Genomic DNA, 15,767 nt, shown 5'->3' with positions numbered 1-15,767 from the left:
CCCCCCGCCTAGAGGCCCCGCCTCGATCCTCCTAGACCGCGCCTGGAGTCGCACAGCCCCCGCCCACAGTCACCACCCCCGCCTCCTGGAGCACGGAAGGCGCATGCGCAGAGAGCCGCGTCCCTTTGCCGTGGCTACCGGAGATGCGCTCCGCAGGGCCTACCGGCGGGAGCTTCCGGGACGGGGCACGGCCGCCGGAAGTGCGTGGCCGCCGGGGCCATGGCGGCGCTCAGCGTCGTCTGGCTGCTGCTGGTAGCTGCGTGCTGGCCGCCCGCCTCGGCTTCAGGAGAAGAGTTCTGGCCCGGCCAGTCGGCGGCGGATATCCTGTCAGGGGCGGCGTCCCGCCGACGGTGAGACGGGGGCCGGGGCAGATCCGAGGGCGGAGGAGGCTCGGGGACCGGGCTGGGCGGCGGGTCGTGGGGTCGGAGCCTGAGCCACTGGGTCGCCGAGCTGGCTGGGCCTCCGCCGTCCACTCGAGCGCTTGCTGCCCGAGGTCTAGGCGTGTAGGTGGAGCCCGACCCGGCCGCACCGGCCATCCGGCTCCGCCCGGGCGTCCTGTCCCATGCCCGGCCCCAGCGGTAAGGCACTCTGCCCTGTCTGCAGAAGTCCGCAGGGGTCCGGTCATGGAGGTGCCCTCCAACCGGGGCTCGCATTCCCGAGCTGGAGGGTCCACCCGGGACCCAGTGTAGACAAAGCCGGTGTAGAGAGCAGCAGTGGCCGTGCCCGTGAAGCCTGCCTGGGGTGTAGTAGAGAGGAGTCTTGCTTTGGCGGTGCCCTCAATTTCAGTCATTTTCCCAGAGATTCCGGCACCCAGGACAGTACTCTGAGTTTTTCCAGCGGTTACCAGGCCTGTGATGATCAGAAATGACTGAATGCAGAAACAAATCTGAAAACTCGGCTACAGACGGCTCAAAATAAATTTGCAGAAATTAAAAGTATTACCATTCTCGTCACCATTCTTATTTTGAAGATACATTTTTCATTTTCATAAAAATATTTTTACATAATGAGATTATTATTAGTTATTAATTGTTTTTATTTTATGTGTGTGATTATATTGCCCATATGCAAATGCAGCTGTGTTGTGCAGTGCCCACAGAGGTCAGAAGACAGGGTGTTACAGACAATTGTTAGCTGCCATTTGGGTGGGAGTCCCCTGCAAGAGCAGCCAGTGTTCTTAACTCCCAAGCCATCTCTCCAGCCCTGGTTACTGTTATTTTTATAAAAATATTTTATGCGTATGATTGTGTTGTCTGCATGTAGGTAAGTGCACCCATGTCGTGCAATGCCTGTGGAGGACAAAAGAGGCTGTCGAATCCCCCGGAACTGGAGTTACGGACAGTTGTTAACTGCTATGTGGGAGCTGGGATTCGAACCTGGGTCTTCTGCAAGAACAGCCAGTGTTCTTAACCACTGAGCCATCTTTCCAGCCACGGTTATTGTTATCTTTAAGTGAATCAATGAGTACATCTAACTTTAGCTTGTAACACAGGAGCTAGCAATAGATTAATTCACATACAGCTAGGCATGTCCAGCCTGTGGCCCACTGGTTGCTTGTGTCTCAGGACAGCGACAAATGCCGCCTACCCTATTTGTAGATGACAGCATCGTGTGGCAGTGTCAAAAGGCTTGACAGCCCTGAATCAATAGTGGCCCTTTGTGGTCCTCAATAGTTGTTCAGACAGCGTGGGAATGACCACAGTACTGATTTTTGGGTATGGCTTCTGAGATGCTGGGCATTCCAGATTGTCAAGATGGTGCTAGGGTGTCTGCTATTACCACTCATGGGCTCTGCAGGTAATTGTCACATGGAAATGACCTGCCACTACCTCCTTGTGCTAGCGATGCACTAAGACTCAGTGTTCTGTGCAGGGTCCCCCCACTCAAGGCCTGTGTCCTGCTCCCTGCTCAGGTACCTTCTGTATGATGTCAACCCTCCAGAAGGCTTCAATCTCCGCAGGGACGTCTACATCCGTGTTGCCTCCCTGCTGAAGACACTGCTGAAGACCGAGGAGTGGGTGCTTGTCTTGCCCCCATGGGGCCGCCTCTACCATTGGCAAAGTCCTGACATCCATCAGGTCCGGATTCCCTGGTCAGAGTTTTTTGATCTTCCAAGTCTCAATAAAAACATCCCCGTCATTGAGTACGAGCAGTTCATTGCAGGTGAGGCAGGTGTTGGACAGGTGACTTGGCCCAGCCTGGCTGTGCTCTCCCCTCGGGCCTGCTTTAGGGTTGTTTCCGTAGTTTGTCCCTAGGGAAGCACAGGTGTGCACGGACATGGCAGGGGTGGTGAGAGCACCAGCCATTTTCCTCGAGAGATGCCTGCTGCTGGTGTACGTGCATCGGGGGCCTCAGTGCTGCTGAAGGGTGTGCGAGCCCTTTTGCTTGACTCCATGCTGTTTTCATCTTGAGAGGAGTAAAACTTCTGAGAACAAAGGTCTTTAGAGTTGACTGTGGCTTTGGTTGGAACATTGCACTTGAGGTCCTGGGGAGGAAGGTGTTTGTTTAGAGGCAGGCTGTGCCAGTGGTGTGCATCAGCGTCTCAGTCCACGAGACCTCTGCTTCCTGTTCAGGACTGGCCCCATGAGGTTGTGTTCCAGGACATGGCTCTAGCTACACATTTTGTCACTGACAGGCATGTTCTGTGTCACAGTCCGTCCGTTGAATACAGGGGACACAGGCAGCATTTATTCTGACCTTTTCATTCAGACTGAACATGGAAAGTCAGAGCATTGTAAACACATACTTAGAATGTATAGTTTTCTAGCCCAGCTGTTAATCTTGCTTTTGGGTCCTAGAAAAGAAGGAGTTGGGGTTTTGGGTTGGGATTTTAGGCTGGGTGGACTCACCCAAGAAGATAGCCTGTCCTTTGTCTGAGTCTGGGTCCCAGGCACCTGGAGAATGCCTCCCTGTGGGACAAGGCCAGTGGGTTCCTCACAATGGGAAAGGGACAGTTGGAGCCCTTGCCATATAAGTATGGTGCCTAGAGGCATAAGTTTCTAGGACTTCCCCAGAAGGGGGAGGACAGGTCTGTGCCATGTTGGCTTCCAGGAAAGACACGACATGTTGGCTTCATATACTCATGGGGAGGGGCCGCAAGGAGGCTGCATCAGATGAAGCTATGCCTGTGCCAGCCCCACGTCCAGTGCATGGGCGTCTGCACCTCTGATCAGCCTGGGAGGAACCTCTTTAGCTCGGACCTTGTGCCCACCAGCCATGTGGCTGCAAACCTCATCCTGTGCGAGTAAAGACAGAATTTAACTTTCTGTGGCTTGTCATAACTGGGGTCCTCATCTGGACAGACCTCAATGATACTCTGGATATGGTGGGTGACTCTGGCTAGGTATACGTGGGGCAGTAAGTAAGGGACACAGACCTCCTGGGGCTCCTTTAGTGGGGTTTAGTGGTATGGTAGACAGAGTTATGATGAAGAGGCATGTTCGGGACCCTGAGGGGTGGGAATGAGCCCCGGAAGAGAGCAGCAGTCAGTGTGTGCTAGGGGAGCAGTGCAGTACACACGAGAGGGGGTGAAGCCAGGCCTGCCCCAATGCCAAGGGGTGCAGTGGGAAAAAGCAGAAGGCCAGAGAGAGGCCAGGGACACCTCAATAACCCCCATCTGTCCCCGAGGCCCACATGCTGATGCCATTGACTGTCCTCTGCTTTAGACGCTCCTTCAGGCCTCTGGAACAAGATGGCTTTAAATCAGTCAATGAAAGTCATCTCACATCTGTGGCTATATGGTGCACACCTACAGATATGTCTGTGGTCACTGCTGTGCAGCACATTCTCTGGGTGTTTTTCAGAGTCCGGTGGGCCCTTTATTGATCAGGTGTACGTCCTGCAAGGTTATGCTGAGGGCTGGAAGGAGGGCACCTGGGAGGAGAAGGTGGATGAGCGGCCCTGCATTGATCCGCTGCTGTATTCGCAGGACAAGCACGAGTATTACAGGTAGTGCTTTGAAAAGTGAGGGTGCCCAGTGGTTCACAGAGACCCTGGCCTGAGCCCTGACACACTCTTCCTTTTATTTGTCCTTTTGTTTGTTTTGAGACAGGGTCTCACTATATAGTCCTGACTGCCCTGGAACTTGCTATGTAGACCAGATGGGCCTTGAACTGAGATCTGTCTGCCTCTAACTTACCACACCTGTCCTGTTCTGATAACACCTCCTGCTGTTCGAAACTCAGCCAGTTTTTAAAATACCTAAGACATGCTTATTTTTTGCCTTATTTTTTTGGTGGTACTGGGGGTTGAACTTAAGGGGCTGTTCATACCAGGCGGGTCCTGAGACAGGTCTTACTATGCATCCCAGCCTGACCTCGGACTCCTGACCCTCTTGCCTCAGCCTCCCAAGTACTAGGATCACAGGCATGTACCACCATGCCCAACTTCCCTCAATTTTAATTTTATTTTTATTTTACTCTGTGTGTGCATGCAGGTGACCACTGAGGTCAGAATAGGACATTGGATCCTCTGGAGCCAGAGTTATAGACAGTTGTGAGCTATCCCTTGTGGATGCTGGGAACCAAACTCCTGTCCCTTGCAGGGTCAGCAATCACTCTTAACTGCTAAGCTATCTCTCCAACCCCTTCCCTCAGCTTTTAAATGCATTTGAGCATGCTTGGGAATGGCAATTGTAGCCCAAAAGTTGCCACCTGAGGCCCTGGCTGTCACTCAACACCCTCGATGTGTGACATACTGGAATACTCCTATGAGGGGAGTTGTTTGGGGAGCCCAGCTGTCTGGCTGAGCTGTGGCTTCTGTCACCACGGCCTGTGTCCTGTCAGTGACCTGCAGAAAACTGAGAAGAGCTCCAGGGAAGAGTTGTGGTTTCTCATGAGAACCCTGCTGTCCACAGCCCTGGTGTGTGTGCTGCTCTGAGTGAAGTGGCCAGTTTTACTAGGACTGTGCTGCATGTGTATATACATGTTCCTGGATAAGAGCTCACAAGCTAACAGGCTGGCTGGGCTTTGTTTTCCAGAGGCTGGTTTTGGGGCTATGAAGAAACCCGGGGTCTGAATGTCTCCTGCCTGTCTGTCCAGGGGTCAGCTTCCATTGTTGCACCCGTGCTTTTGAAAAACACTTCTGCTCGGTGAGTGCCAGGCCTCCCACGCAGTGTTGAGGTAGCAAGGCAGTCCATGCGTGCATTGTGTGCACCATCGTCCTGACACCCCACCAGGCCCCTCTTCCTGTGTTTATGAGACTAGATTGAGCAAAGACTGGAGGAGGCTCTGTGTTCTGGAGGAAGGACCCCAGAGAATCCAGGGTTGGGTAGACTGTTCCCAGGCTCTGGTGCTATGGGTGTGGGAGTGTGGCCTACAATCTCCTGAACTCCTTGTTCAGGGTAGCCACTTTACCCTCACCCTGACCCCCATCTCCTGAGCCCTGGTTCAGAGCTATGAATACTAGAGACAGGACACGCCCCTGGTTCCCCTCCAGATCCCTCTCTGGGATGCCACGATAGCCCAGCACAACTGGGCATGTGCATGGGAGTGGTGAAGAGGTGATGGCCTGTCCAGGGGGGTGGGGTGTGAGCAGGGCTCAGGCTAGGCTGGAAGGTAAAGTCTACTGGGCTTGGGCACTGGGGGTCTGCTCTGTTCCAGGCTTCTTGGAAACTTTTGAAAGTCCTGTCCATGGTGTTTTAGTCCTTTATCTTCTGAGGTTGGGAGTCACAAGCACCCCAACTTGTGGGACCAAGCAGCTGCGGCAGATGAGGACAGCCACTCCCAGTCCCCTGGATAATGAGAGGAGTCCACTTAGGATCGGGGGTGGGCAGGTATAAGAGCCCATGTTACATACCTGGAAGGAAGTGCCGTGTTGCCCCCTCAGCCAGCATGAGCATCTTCCTGGTCTGGGCACCCCGGACCAGCAGGTCAAGATGAGCCCTGTTGCCTGTGTCACCTCTGAAGCGTCTGGAGCCCCTGGCCATGACTGTCTGCAGAGTGCACTGTGTGTAGCCTTGCCCTGGTTAGAGCAGCCCAGCTATGGTGGACCTGGGCCTTGCAGCCTCCCTGTGACCAGCTCTGGCTACACAACAAAAAAGTAAAAGTTCAAGGTGTTGGAGGGACCCAGCTTTTATGTTGTCCCAAGTCTGTAGTCCAGTGTCTTCATTCCAAAAGTAGCTCTGTGGCTATGGGATGTGTGGTGTTATGGTCAGGTTTTCTCTTACATTGAGGGGCTAGAATGGAGCTGAGCCCAGAGAGGGACTGAGACTAGATGGGCTATGACTCAGGAACAGTGTGGGAAAGGTGCTCTGTGGGCAGAGGAGGTCTGAAATTATGGTCCTCATCTGTGCCAGAAAAACCCAACCCCAGGTGGGTTAGTGACTTACTGGGCAGAAGAATTGTCGAGCTGTCAGGGCGGCCTCAGCATCTTAGGGTGGGAATGGCTGCTTAGCAAGGTACAGAAAATACCAGCCAGTTAAATTGTGCTATCAGTGTCAGTGTGCACACAGTGGGGAAGCAGAAATGTAGGGTTGTGTCCAGACCTGAAATAGCTTTAGTGGGAGTCAATGCTGAGCCATCCAGGGGCTGTGCAGAGCTGGTCCCATGTGGCCCCCAGGGCAGAGCCCTGGCCTCTTCTGAGTCTGACCTGGGAAAAGGAATCTGGTTTGTTCGTGTGTGCTTCTGACTGAAAACCCTTTGAAATGTTCACTTACAAAGTTACATTTACCCCTTGTACAGAGGTTTCAGGGTCTGTTCCACCATGTTGTCCCAGGTCTTAAGTTCTCCATGTTCAACTTTGGAGTTTGTTTCCATGTTCCACTCCGAGCTAACATCTGTGAAAAAAGGAAGGTTGTAGGCAACGTGGCCACTGCCTTGGCCCCCAGCCCTGTCACCAGGGGACAAGGTGATAGTGTGAGCTTCAGATGTGCAGACCCAAGGGTGTCCCTTGTCCTTGTGTGAGGTAATTTCCTTTGTAACAGGAGCAGATGCTCTCACACCTTGTGGGACCCCATCGTGGACTCCTTTGGTCATACATGTTCTTTTAATGTTGAGTTCTCTGCCAGTGTCCTTGGCTCTGTCGCTCCTTTTTTTTTTTCTTTCTGTCTTCTTCCTGCTCTTCACAGTTCTGCAGGGACTTACCTGGATGCTCCTGTTTCGGGTCCCCGGCAGACTTGCACCCCTGGGACCTAGGGCTTTCTGTTTTGTTTTCTTGGAGTGTGAAAATATAATCATTTTAGCTTTTATCTTTGTTAAAATCTTTTATTTTTCGGTTGTTTAAACCCAGGTCTGTGATGTTGGACCGAGCTGAAAACCTGCTTCATGACCACTATGGTGGCCGAGAGTACTGGGATGTGAGTACCTCCACAGCACACAGAACACAAAACAGGTGTTCATGTTTTGAAGACTTAAGACAGTTGTCAGCAACTTTTGTTTTTGCTGACTGAAACCATAGGCTCTCAGAAGTCGTGGGCTGGGCCCAGTGGGCCTGCTCCACCACACAGGGCAAAATGCTCGTGCAGGACCTGCCAAGGGGCCTTGTAACTCAAGGACACAGGCTGAGCCCTAGGTACCCTGCTGAGCAGCAGCCTCTGCCTCATGGTGCCATATGCTGGGGACCATAAAGAGAGTGGACCTGGGATGGGTGAATCCAGTCCTTGAGCCATCCTTTCCACACCTGGGTGCAGCCGAGCTTGAACCACTTGTCCTATGGGTTGGGAAAAGGGACATTTGTGCCATGCATCCTGACAAGAGGAACCATTTCTGCTTGGAAGGGAGGCTGTAACCTGGTGATTGTGAGGACACTGGCTAGCCTGAGCAGGTGTCAGACCAGGAGCAGCAGCTCTGCTGACCCGAGGCCTTATTGACAGCTCGTAAAGCAGGCACCTAGTTCAGAACAGAGATGTAGTCATTCGGTTCAGTTCAGTTTGGGAAAAAGGAAGCCTGCTCCAAGCAAGGTGCAAAGTTCGGCGTTTGGCAGACACCAAGGTGATGAGTCTGCATGGCAGTGCTGGCTGAGCCGGCAGTACAGGGCTCAGCAAGGGCAGGCCAGCCCTGCAGCCTGGGACTGGCTGGGGTGGCTTTCTTCCCACTGTGGTCCTACACAGGGCCTCTCCAGGTCTCTGTAGAACATCACTGCAGCTTGATTAAGGGACTAGCAGAGGCTTGTTGCAGCGAGGGGAGGCTCAGAAATACCCAGCTGGAAGGCCTGAAGGCCATGTTGCCAATGGCACCAAGTGGAGGGGAGGGGAAGGTGGTAGACAAGCGAGGTTGTAACAGCTCACTGGTCCTTTGTGGCACTCAGCTTAGCTCTGTTTGTGCAGACCCGGCGCAGCATGGTGTTTGCCAAGCACTTGCGGGCCGTGGGAGATGAGTTCAGAAGCCAGCACCTGAACTCTACTGATGCTGCTGATAAAGTGGTCCTGGAAGAAGACTGGACGCAGATGAAGGTAGCCTCTCTAACCTCGGCTAGGGAGGACTGAATGGATTCATCTCCTAAATTAGTGTGTCTGCCATGTCTTTAATGCCAGACATGAGTGACCTGACTACCTGTCCTGCAGGAGGGCAGGGGCTGAGCAACTTGACCCCTTGTCTGGGTGCAGAGTTAGGGAAATGACTCAGTACAGTTTTCTCTTCAATGAAATGGGGACATTATTGTTAACATAAAATAGCACTTTTAAAAAGTCTGTAAATACTGCAAGCATGGTGGCACATGCCTTGACCCAGTACTTGGAGATGGAAGAGGAAGGTCGTGAGATCCAGGCCAGCCTAGGCTGTATAGGGAGACCCTATCAAAAAATTAAGAAAGGAAACCAGGCATGGTGGTGCACGCCTGTAGTCCCAGCACTCAGGAGGCAGAGGCAGGCGGATCTCTGTGAGTTCAAGGCCTGCCTGGTCTACGTAGTGAGTTCTAGCCCAGCTGGGGCTACTGGGAGATCCTGCCTCAAAAAGACAAAGAAAAAAAAATTAAGAAAGGAAAATCCTGAAGCAGAAGTAGGTGACCAAATCCACCAGCGTTTCCCATGGTCTCTGCACTCTGGGGAGACGGGGCAGCCCCCCAGCTCTCTGGTCCTGTGTTATCCTTTCCTTACACACATCCTTTCCTTTTTCTCTGAAAGTCAGGTTCCTACATTGTCCCTCGGCACCATGGCCGTGTGCTGTCAGCGCCTCCTTTCTGTTGTGTCTTAGAGCCTCACTGTACCTGTTTGGTCTGTGGTTATTTTTGCTGGTTCCAGGTGCTGTTGTTTAAGCAATAAAGTAAGTTGCTTAGATCGTCTTGGCTGAGAAAAATATTAAATAGCTTTTCTTTTTTAATTTTTCTAGTGTTTCATTTATGATTTTTATTTCATTCAGATAATGGCATTTATGATAATTACTTCATCGCCCTCTTAGGAAGGCATCTAGTTGTGTGTGGTCCCCCCCCCCCAAGATTTGAGGATCATTTAGGCTTGGAGGGACACCTGGGGGACATGTCTGTCCCTCCACATCCCAAGACGCCCAGAGCCCAGTCAAACTCGGCTCGGCATCTTTTTAACATATGCCTGTCTTGTGTAGGTCAAGTTGGGCTCGGCGCTAGGTGGCCCCTACCTTGGAGTCCACCTGAGAAGAAAGGACTTCATCTGGGGCCACAGGGAGGATGTGCCTAGCCTGGAGGGTGCCGTGAAGAAGATCCGTAGCCTCATGAAGACTTACCAGCTGTCCAGGGTGTTTGTGGCCACAGATGCCATCAGGAAGGGTAGGTCGCTGAGTGCAGGCTTTGTTAGGCTTCTTCCTGGCCCTTGGTTGAATGCTGGGAGGCCTAGGCCTGTATTGTGACCTTGATCACGTGTCTGTCCCATGGTCCCCGGTCAGCATCCTCTCCTTTACCTCACAGAACAGGAAGAGCTGAGGAAGCTGCTTCCGGAAATGGTGCGCTTTGAGCCCACCTGGGAGGAGCTGGAACTGTACAAGGACGGAGGCGTGGCCATCATCGACCAGTGGATCTGCGCACATGCCAGGTGCCTGCCCGCCATGCTGTGGAGGGGCTAGTGCTGCTTTCTAAGGCCCTACGGCCCCAGCACAGCACTCAGCAGGTGGTTGTGTCCCCCCCTGGTTCCGTCATGCCTTATCACTTTCTTTCTTGTAATAGTCAGCCCAGCGTTTGCTTAGGCTGCTGTGAGCCGTCAGTCTTGACCTCTCAGTCCTCCACACGTGCATCCTCCATGGCGCACACCCAGACTCTCTCCTCCTCCTGCTTGTCTGCCCGAGAGCCGTGCACTGCCGGGCTGTTCAGCCTCCTTGGCATGTTTGCACCACTGGAGGCGCACGCATTGGGCTGCCTGGAGCCTGCGGCTGGAGGGTGTGTCACTGTTCCGGGAGGTCATGAGGACGGCTGGCCTTGTAGCACTCCTCTGCACACAGGTGTAGGAACCTGAGGGTGGGATCCGAGTGGCATGGAGAACAAGGTAGAACACAGGAGTTTGCTGCTGGCTCGACACTGAGGAGAATGTGTTCGGTGCCGGGCGCTGCTGTGCTCTCCCTGCCCGGGGCTTCCTCCTGTGGCCGCTGCTTCTCTGTTGTGTTCTGGACACTGAGGTTCCCACTGACACCATCCCAGCACCATGGGGCCCAGCCAGTCAGTAGGTGGGTGAGGGCCACATTCCTGTCTGTGCGGGTCTAGCTGCTGGTACCTCCCTGTCCCTAGGCATGGCCTGTGCATTTTGGGGGACAGCCAGGCCGTTCTGTCTCCACTGGAGTCTGCTCTGCTCTGCTCTCTGGGGAGGCTCTGCACGTGCCCCTTCACTGCCTGGGTTCTTCCCAGGATCTACTAGACACAAGCCCTGTCTCAGGACCTCTGACTGCAGTTCCCAGCTCAGAAGGTGCTTCATACAGCTGATTGCAGCTGTCTCCACCCGTCGGCACAGCCCAGCCTGGCACCTTCCTCCAAAGGTGGGGGTGAGCCTGAGACCCCAAAGTCCCAGGATCACCCTGGGATATAGTATTCCAAATCTTCTCTGGATTAGTTGGTCACTAAGTGCCATCAGAGAGCCAGGACACAGGAGTCGGGTTGGGTGAGTCCCTGTCACCCCAGGATCAGAAGACCCTTGAGAAGGGACTTCTCTAGCCATAACAGCGTGCATGTCGACAGTCCCTGTCACAGCTAGTGTCACATTGGATGCAGAACCCTTGGTGTTCACCATGCAGCCAAGTGGCAATCTGGCATCTGTAGTGGAGAGGAGGGAAGTGCCTGTGAGGCGCAGTGGGCACCGTGAGGCATGGCTGACCCGTGCAGGTGCCAGTGCCAAGGGTCCGGGGCCTGTGGTGGGTGTGTGTGGGCTGCCGCACTCCCTGCTGCTCCTGGGTGACTCTTGTGACTTTGCAGGTTTTTTATTGGCACCTCAGTCTCCACATTTTCTTTTCGGATTCATGAAGAAAGAGAAATCCTGGGGTTGGACCCCAAGACGACGTACAATCGGTTTTGTGGAGACCAAGAGAAAGTATGTGAGCAACCCACGCACTGGAAGATAGCGTACTGAGGGCCGCCAATCCATCTGCCACCTGCCAACCATTCGGTCCCAGGGTCCCAGAGGGGGCTTCCACTTGGGGCACCATATTTAATGCCCCTGCGGCTCCTTTATGTCTGAGCCGACATCTGCTTGTGGCCAGGCTCTGCCACCTCCAGGGTTTGCAGTTGTGTCTTCTGTCAAGACCTGTGAAGCCATGTCACCATCACAGACACCACATATGTGCTGGTCCAAAAATGCAAGGAGCATCTGTCAGCCCTGCATTGGTCTTTCTGTCACCTTCTTGAGCAAGTTGAGAGGCCAGTTGAGGGGCTGCTCCTTCAGTGTCCTTCAGATGGACACTGGTTCCTGAGACACCGGTGCAGTACTGGTCATCCCACACATTCCAGTGTTACCAGAGGCTGGGTCCTGCCCCTCCCCCTGCACTGTACTCCAGAGGTGGAGGTTTAAGACCCTGATTTTATCAGAGTTCTGGGACCCTCAGGGTGTCTGGTGGACCTGGCCAGCAATTCACTCACCTCACCTTTTGGTGGACACGTGGGTCCCTAGGCCTGTTGCACACTGCTGAGAAATAGAATTGAGAAGTGACAGTCATATCCTTCAAAAGACAACATCCTAGGCTTCACGCTGCACTGTGCGGTCACCTTGGGAGGCAGAGTCAACACAGCCTTGGCCTGGGAAACCCCAGGCCCTTGACCCGGTACTCCTGGGAATACCTCCCACCCCCCAGTTCTGTGCCCTGAGAAGTCCCTTCCTTGTGCAGCCCCTGCTGACCCAGTGCACTACCTGGCTACTGCCCAGGTCTCCTTCCCAAGCACCGAAGTAGATTCGGAGCACAGATAGGGTCCTGTGGCTCACTCAGAGCTAGCCAGGAGGAATCACAGGTATTTATTCTTTTCATTCATACATCCAGTGTATTAGTAAAATACTTTTCTAAAAAGCTATAATCCTAAAAATGGTGCCTTTTTAATGCTTTGTTTTTTCTTGGACTGAGCACTACCTGATGTGTGGACAACTAGGTGCCTTTCTGGAGAATCGGGCTTCATGCTGCCTGGGAGTTGCAGCACAGGCACTTTGCCTGCCGTAAGGTGAGTCACAGAGAACCCTTACCAGGTTCCCAGAAGGTAGACTGACCAGGCGTGGCGGGCAGAGCAGTATGTCCTGCTGGAGCCCTTGCACCCAACACGGCTCGATTCTGCCCATGGAGGACCTTGTCACTGTCCACCACGACCTGGTTCTGTTTACTGGACTGTCTGCCAGGTTGGCTGTTGGGGAAAAGAATGCCACAACTGTAGCCTATCTTCAAGGTGCCAAGGAGATGGCAGTGCAGCCTTCATGGGATTGGCACTTTATCTAGAGTGGGCAGCACATCTGATGGAATTGCTGCAGTTGGGAGAAGCTGGAGCTGGGACAGCCTGTTCTACTGTGGGCAGCCAGTGCCAAAAGCCGAGGGGCACTAGCTGGGAGAATGGAGTCGTGCACTGGGTGGGGTCACCTTGGGAGGACAGGGTGTGACAGCCATGCCCCATGTAGCGGAAGTCTTAGCCAACAGGTCATATAATCACCGATGGAGAGCCCGTCAGAGCTCTACATGGCTCTCAGGAGACATGGCAGTAGTCGTGTTAAAGTCAGATAGGCGTATCAGCTGATTGAAGCAAAGAACAGTTCAAATTGGTTAGTCCCTGAGTCAGCATGCAGACAGCTTGCCTGGTACTGTGGGCGGCAGCATCTCGGGGCAGAACTGGACAGCCTCGTGTCATGGACCACTCCACTGGCAGCCTAACTGGCTGAAGCTCGGCTGCTGTGATTGGCTGAGGTAGCCATCTGTCACTGGAATATCAGCCTGCAGCTCTTTTCCATACAGAGGTACAGCTGTCTGGTCAGACAACACTGGGCCAAATTCAGCAGGAGCCTCAGGAGCTAGCTATGCCTAGGAGGAGCCCAGGAGTCCACAGCTGAGAGTTGTTTCAGCTGCCAAGGATGTCACCAGGCAGGACAAGTATTCCAGGACAGCTTGACCTTGAGGGGACAAGACCACTGGCCAGTGCACATACTGCTTATAGACAGATGGTACTTTTGATACCCAGCTTTGCTGTACAGAAACAGTGAACAAAGGATTCTCATTCTCTTGATTGTTTGAGGCAGGGAGTTGACATTCTTATGTTAAAAATCCCCACTGTGATATCATTGAGGGGTGGGGCCTTTGGATGGCAATTAGGCTGTGACCTCTACCTCATGACCCAACTAGTACATCATAAAAGGGCTCCATGGGCCTGACCTGGCCCTTCTTGCCAACCAGCCCTCCTGCCATTTGGGGACGGTGTTCAAGGTGCCATCCTAGAATCAAAGATAGCCCTCCACAAACATAACAGATTAACGTAAGAAAAAAACCTGCTGGCACCCTGACCTTGGCCCTCAGGCTCTAGCAGAGCGAGTGAGGCTTGTGTCGCTCATGGACTCCTGTCGGATTCTGGTGCAGCAGCAGGACCGGCTGGGACATCTTCATCTTAGTCCTCATCTGTGTGGATGTGTCATTGTTTCTTCTCTAACTGTTCCTTCTTTATCTGTCAGCTGTTCCCAAGAGGATCATGATGGGATATGGCTGTGTAGTGCTGATGTCACCAGTGCCCATGGGATGGGACTGCCTGTTTGGAGGGTGGCCTTCCACAGGGCCCAGCCTTCTCGAGGAGCCCATGCCTGGTGCATCCTTCCCCAGGATTCACTTCTGATAACAGACTTCAGGAGCCATGGGGCAGGAGACTGGGTCAGAGCAAACTCCTCCTGCTCTGTCTCCTGTCAGTGTCTCCCTCTCTCATCTCTGTCTCACCATCTCAGTTTCTCTTTCAGCCCTGGTCTCTCTGACTCAGTGTCTCTGAGTCTGTCCTCTCACTCTCACTGTCTCTGTCTCTCCCTCAGTTGCTTTGTCTCAGTTTGTCTTTCTTGATTTCTGTCTCCCAGTGTCTATCTCTGTCCCTCAGTCTCTTGGTCTCAGTCTCTGAGTCTGGCTCTCTGTCTCTCTTGGCCTATATGTCTTCATCTGTCTCTCTCTTGACTCTCCATCTCTGTCTCCCAGTCTCTTATGTGTCCCTATGTCTTGGTGTCTTGTCTCTATCTGTGTCCTTCAGTCTCTCTCTCTGATTCTTGCCAGCTATACTGGGCTGACTGCCATCCCTCACAGATCTATGGAGAGCCTGCGTTATGAGGTATATGCACACAGCCCCTAATCAGCGCCTTTTGAGGATGGATGCCTCAGTCCACAACCCATGTGGCCCTGAATCTCAATGCTGAGGAGACACTTAGCAATACGTCCCTCCCGGTGAGCTAGAGATGGCAAAGGTCCCTGGGTTACTCTTGGTGGGATCTGAGGACCTGTGAGTCATACACCCTAACACAGAGCCTACCAGGTGACAACATTGAATTAAGCTGTGACTTTGTGGTGATCTGTTCCTGCCTGAGGTGGCTTCACATGAAAAGGGGACAGAATTAGGGATGTTTTAGTGATGGGTCCAGAGTACCTCTGGACTCAGATGTAGCAGAAGCCGTACTGGGCCCCTGCTCCAGAGTGTCCCTCAGAGCCTGCCCAAAGTGTTCCATGTGACAGATGCTCTACATCAGCCAGCATAGGGTGGCATTTGTGGTCTGTGCGCCTTCTAAGTCTGCTCTGTGTCTGGAGGCCTTAGCTCAAGCTGCTTATCATCTGCTGGCAGTTGCTGAGCACTGACCGTGTACTCAGCATTTGATGAACTAGGCTCTGACCTCAGGAAATCCACTGCCAGGAGAGAAGATGGGGAGCCTGGTACACCGTACCCCACATACAGCAGGAGGTAGGTCCGCCTGCCCCAGTGAAGAGGGCAATGCTGAGGACAAGTCGGGCTTGGGAAGCTGAGTTCGCAAGCCATAAGCTGGGAGGAAGGCCAGTAGACAGACACAGGGCAGTGAGGTCACACTAAGCTCAGTGTCACCTGAGGTCAGTCCTGGGGCCTGCCCTGACCATCAGGACCTCCGTAGGCAGATGCCAGAACCCACAGTGCCCTTGTCAGCACTGCCCTGCCACTTGCAGCGGTGGTGCCATCCAAGCAGACGTCACAGTTTCCAGCAGAGACCATGCCACCTGGAGTCTCCATGCAGAGAATATGCAGGATGAGAAGTGGCCATCCTTAGTAAAGTCACAGGACAATTTGTTCTAAGGCAGCAGCTAACTGGGACACCTCAGGCTATAAATCCAGACACATACACTGCCCTGGGCAGCTGGGACACGGGCTCCACAGCCTCCAAGGAGTTGTGCTCATCCATTTCATGAGGTTTATTTAGCTCAGCTGTAGAA

At 53.4% G+C, this 15,767-nt stretch overlaps 1 protein-coding gene across 5 annotated transcripts; it reads left to right on the top strand.

Moving 5' to 3' along the window:
- The first annotated feature begins 107 nt into the window (after positions 1 to 107).
- Positions 108 to 12,399, top strand: Pofut2 (protein O-fucosyltransferase 2). 5 transcript variants are annotated; one of them, XR_003850697.1, is made up of 10 exons: positions 108 to 350; positions 1,913 to 2,163; positions 3,804 to 3,948; positions 4,979 to 5,089; positions 7,228 to 7,294; positions 8,264 to 8,389; positions 9,495 to 9,675; positions 9,814 to 9,937; positions 10,624 to 10,868; positions 11,302 to 11,435. XR_003850697.1 is itself a non-coding variant. In XM_029567075.1 (9 exons), the coding sequence occupies exons 1-9, from the start codon at positions 220 to 222 to the stop codon at positions 11,453 to 11,455; spliced, it is 1,290 nt and encodes a 429-aa protein (XP_029422935.1). In that variant the 5' UTR covers positions 109 to 219; the 3' UTR covers positions 11,456 to 12,399. The 5 variants fall into 5 exon arrangements, 2 of the variants coding, with proteins under 2 accessions (XP_029422935.1, XP_029422936.1); XR_003850698.1 differs by having other exon boundaries at positions 10,624 to 10,874; XR_003850699.1 differs by having other exon boundaries at positions 109 to 350; positions 9,814 to 10,562; positions 10,741 to 10,868.
- The last annotated feature ends 3,368 nt before the right edge of the window (positions 12,400 to 15,767 follow it).

Source organism: Nannospalax galili, unplaced genomic scaffold (genome assembly GCF_000622305.1).
Source record: "Nannospalax galili isolate Female #2095 unplaced genomic scaffold, S.galili_v1.0 scaffold619, whole genome shotgun sequence".
Lineage (NCBI taxonomy): Eukaryota > Metazoa > Chordata > Mammalia > Rodentia > Spalacidae > Nannospalax > Nannospalax galili.
Note: the sequence above shows the minus strand (reverse complement) of the source record. Positions and strands in the feature narration are given on the sequence as shown.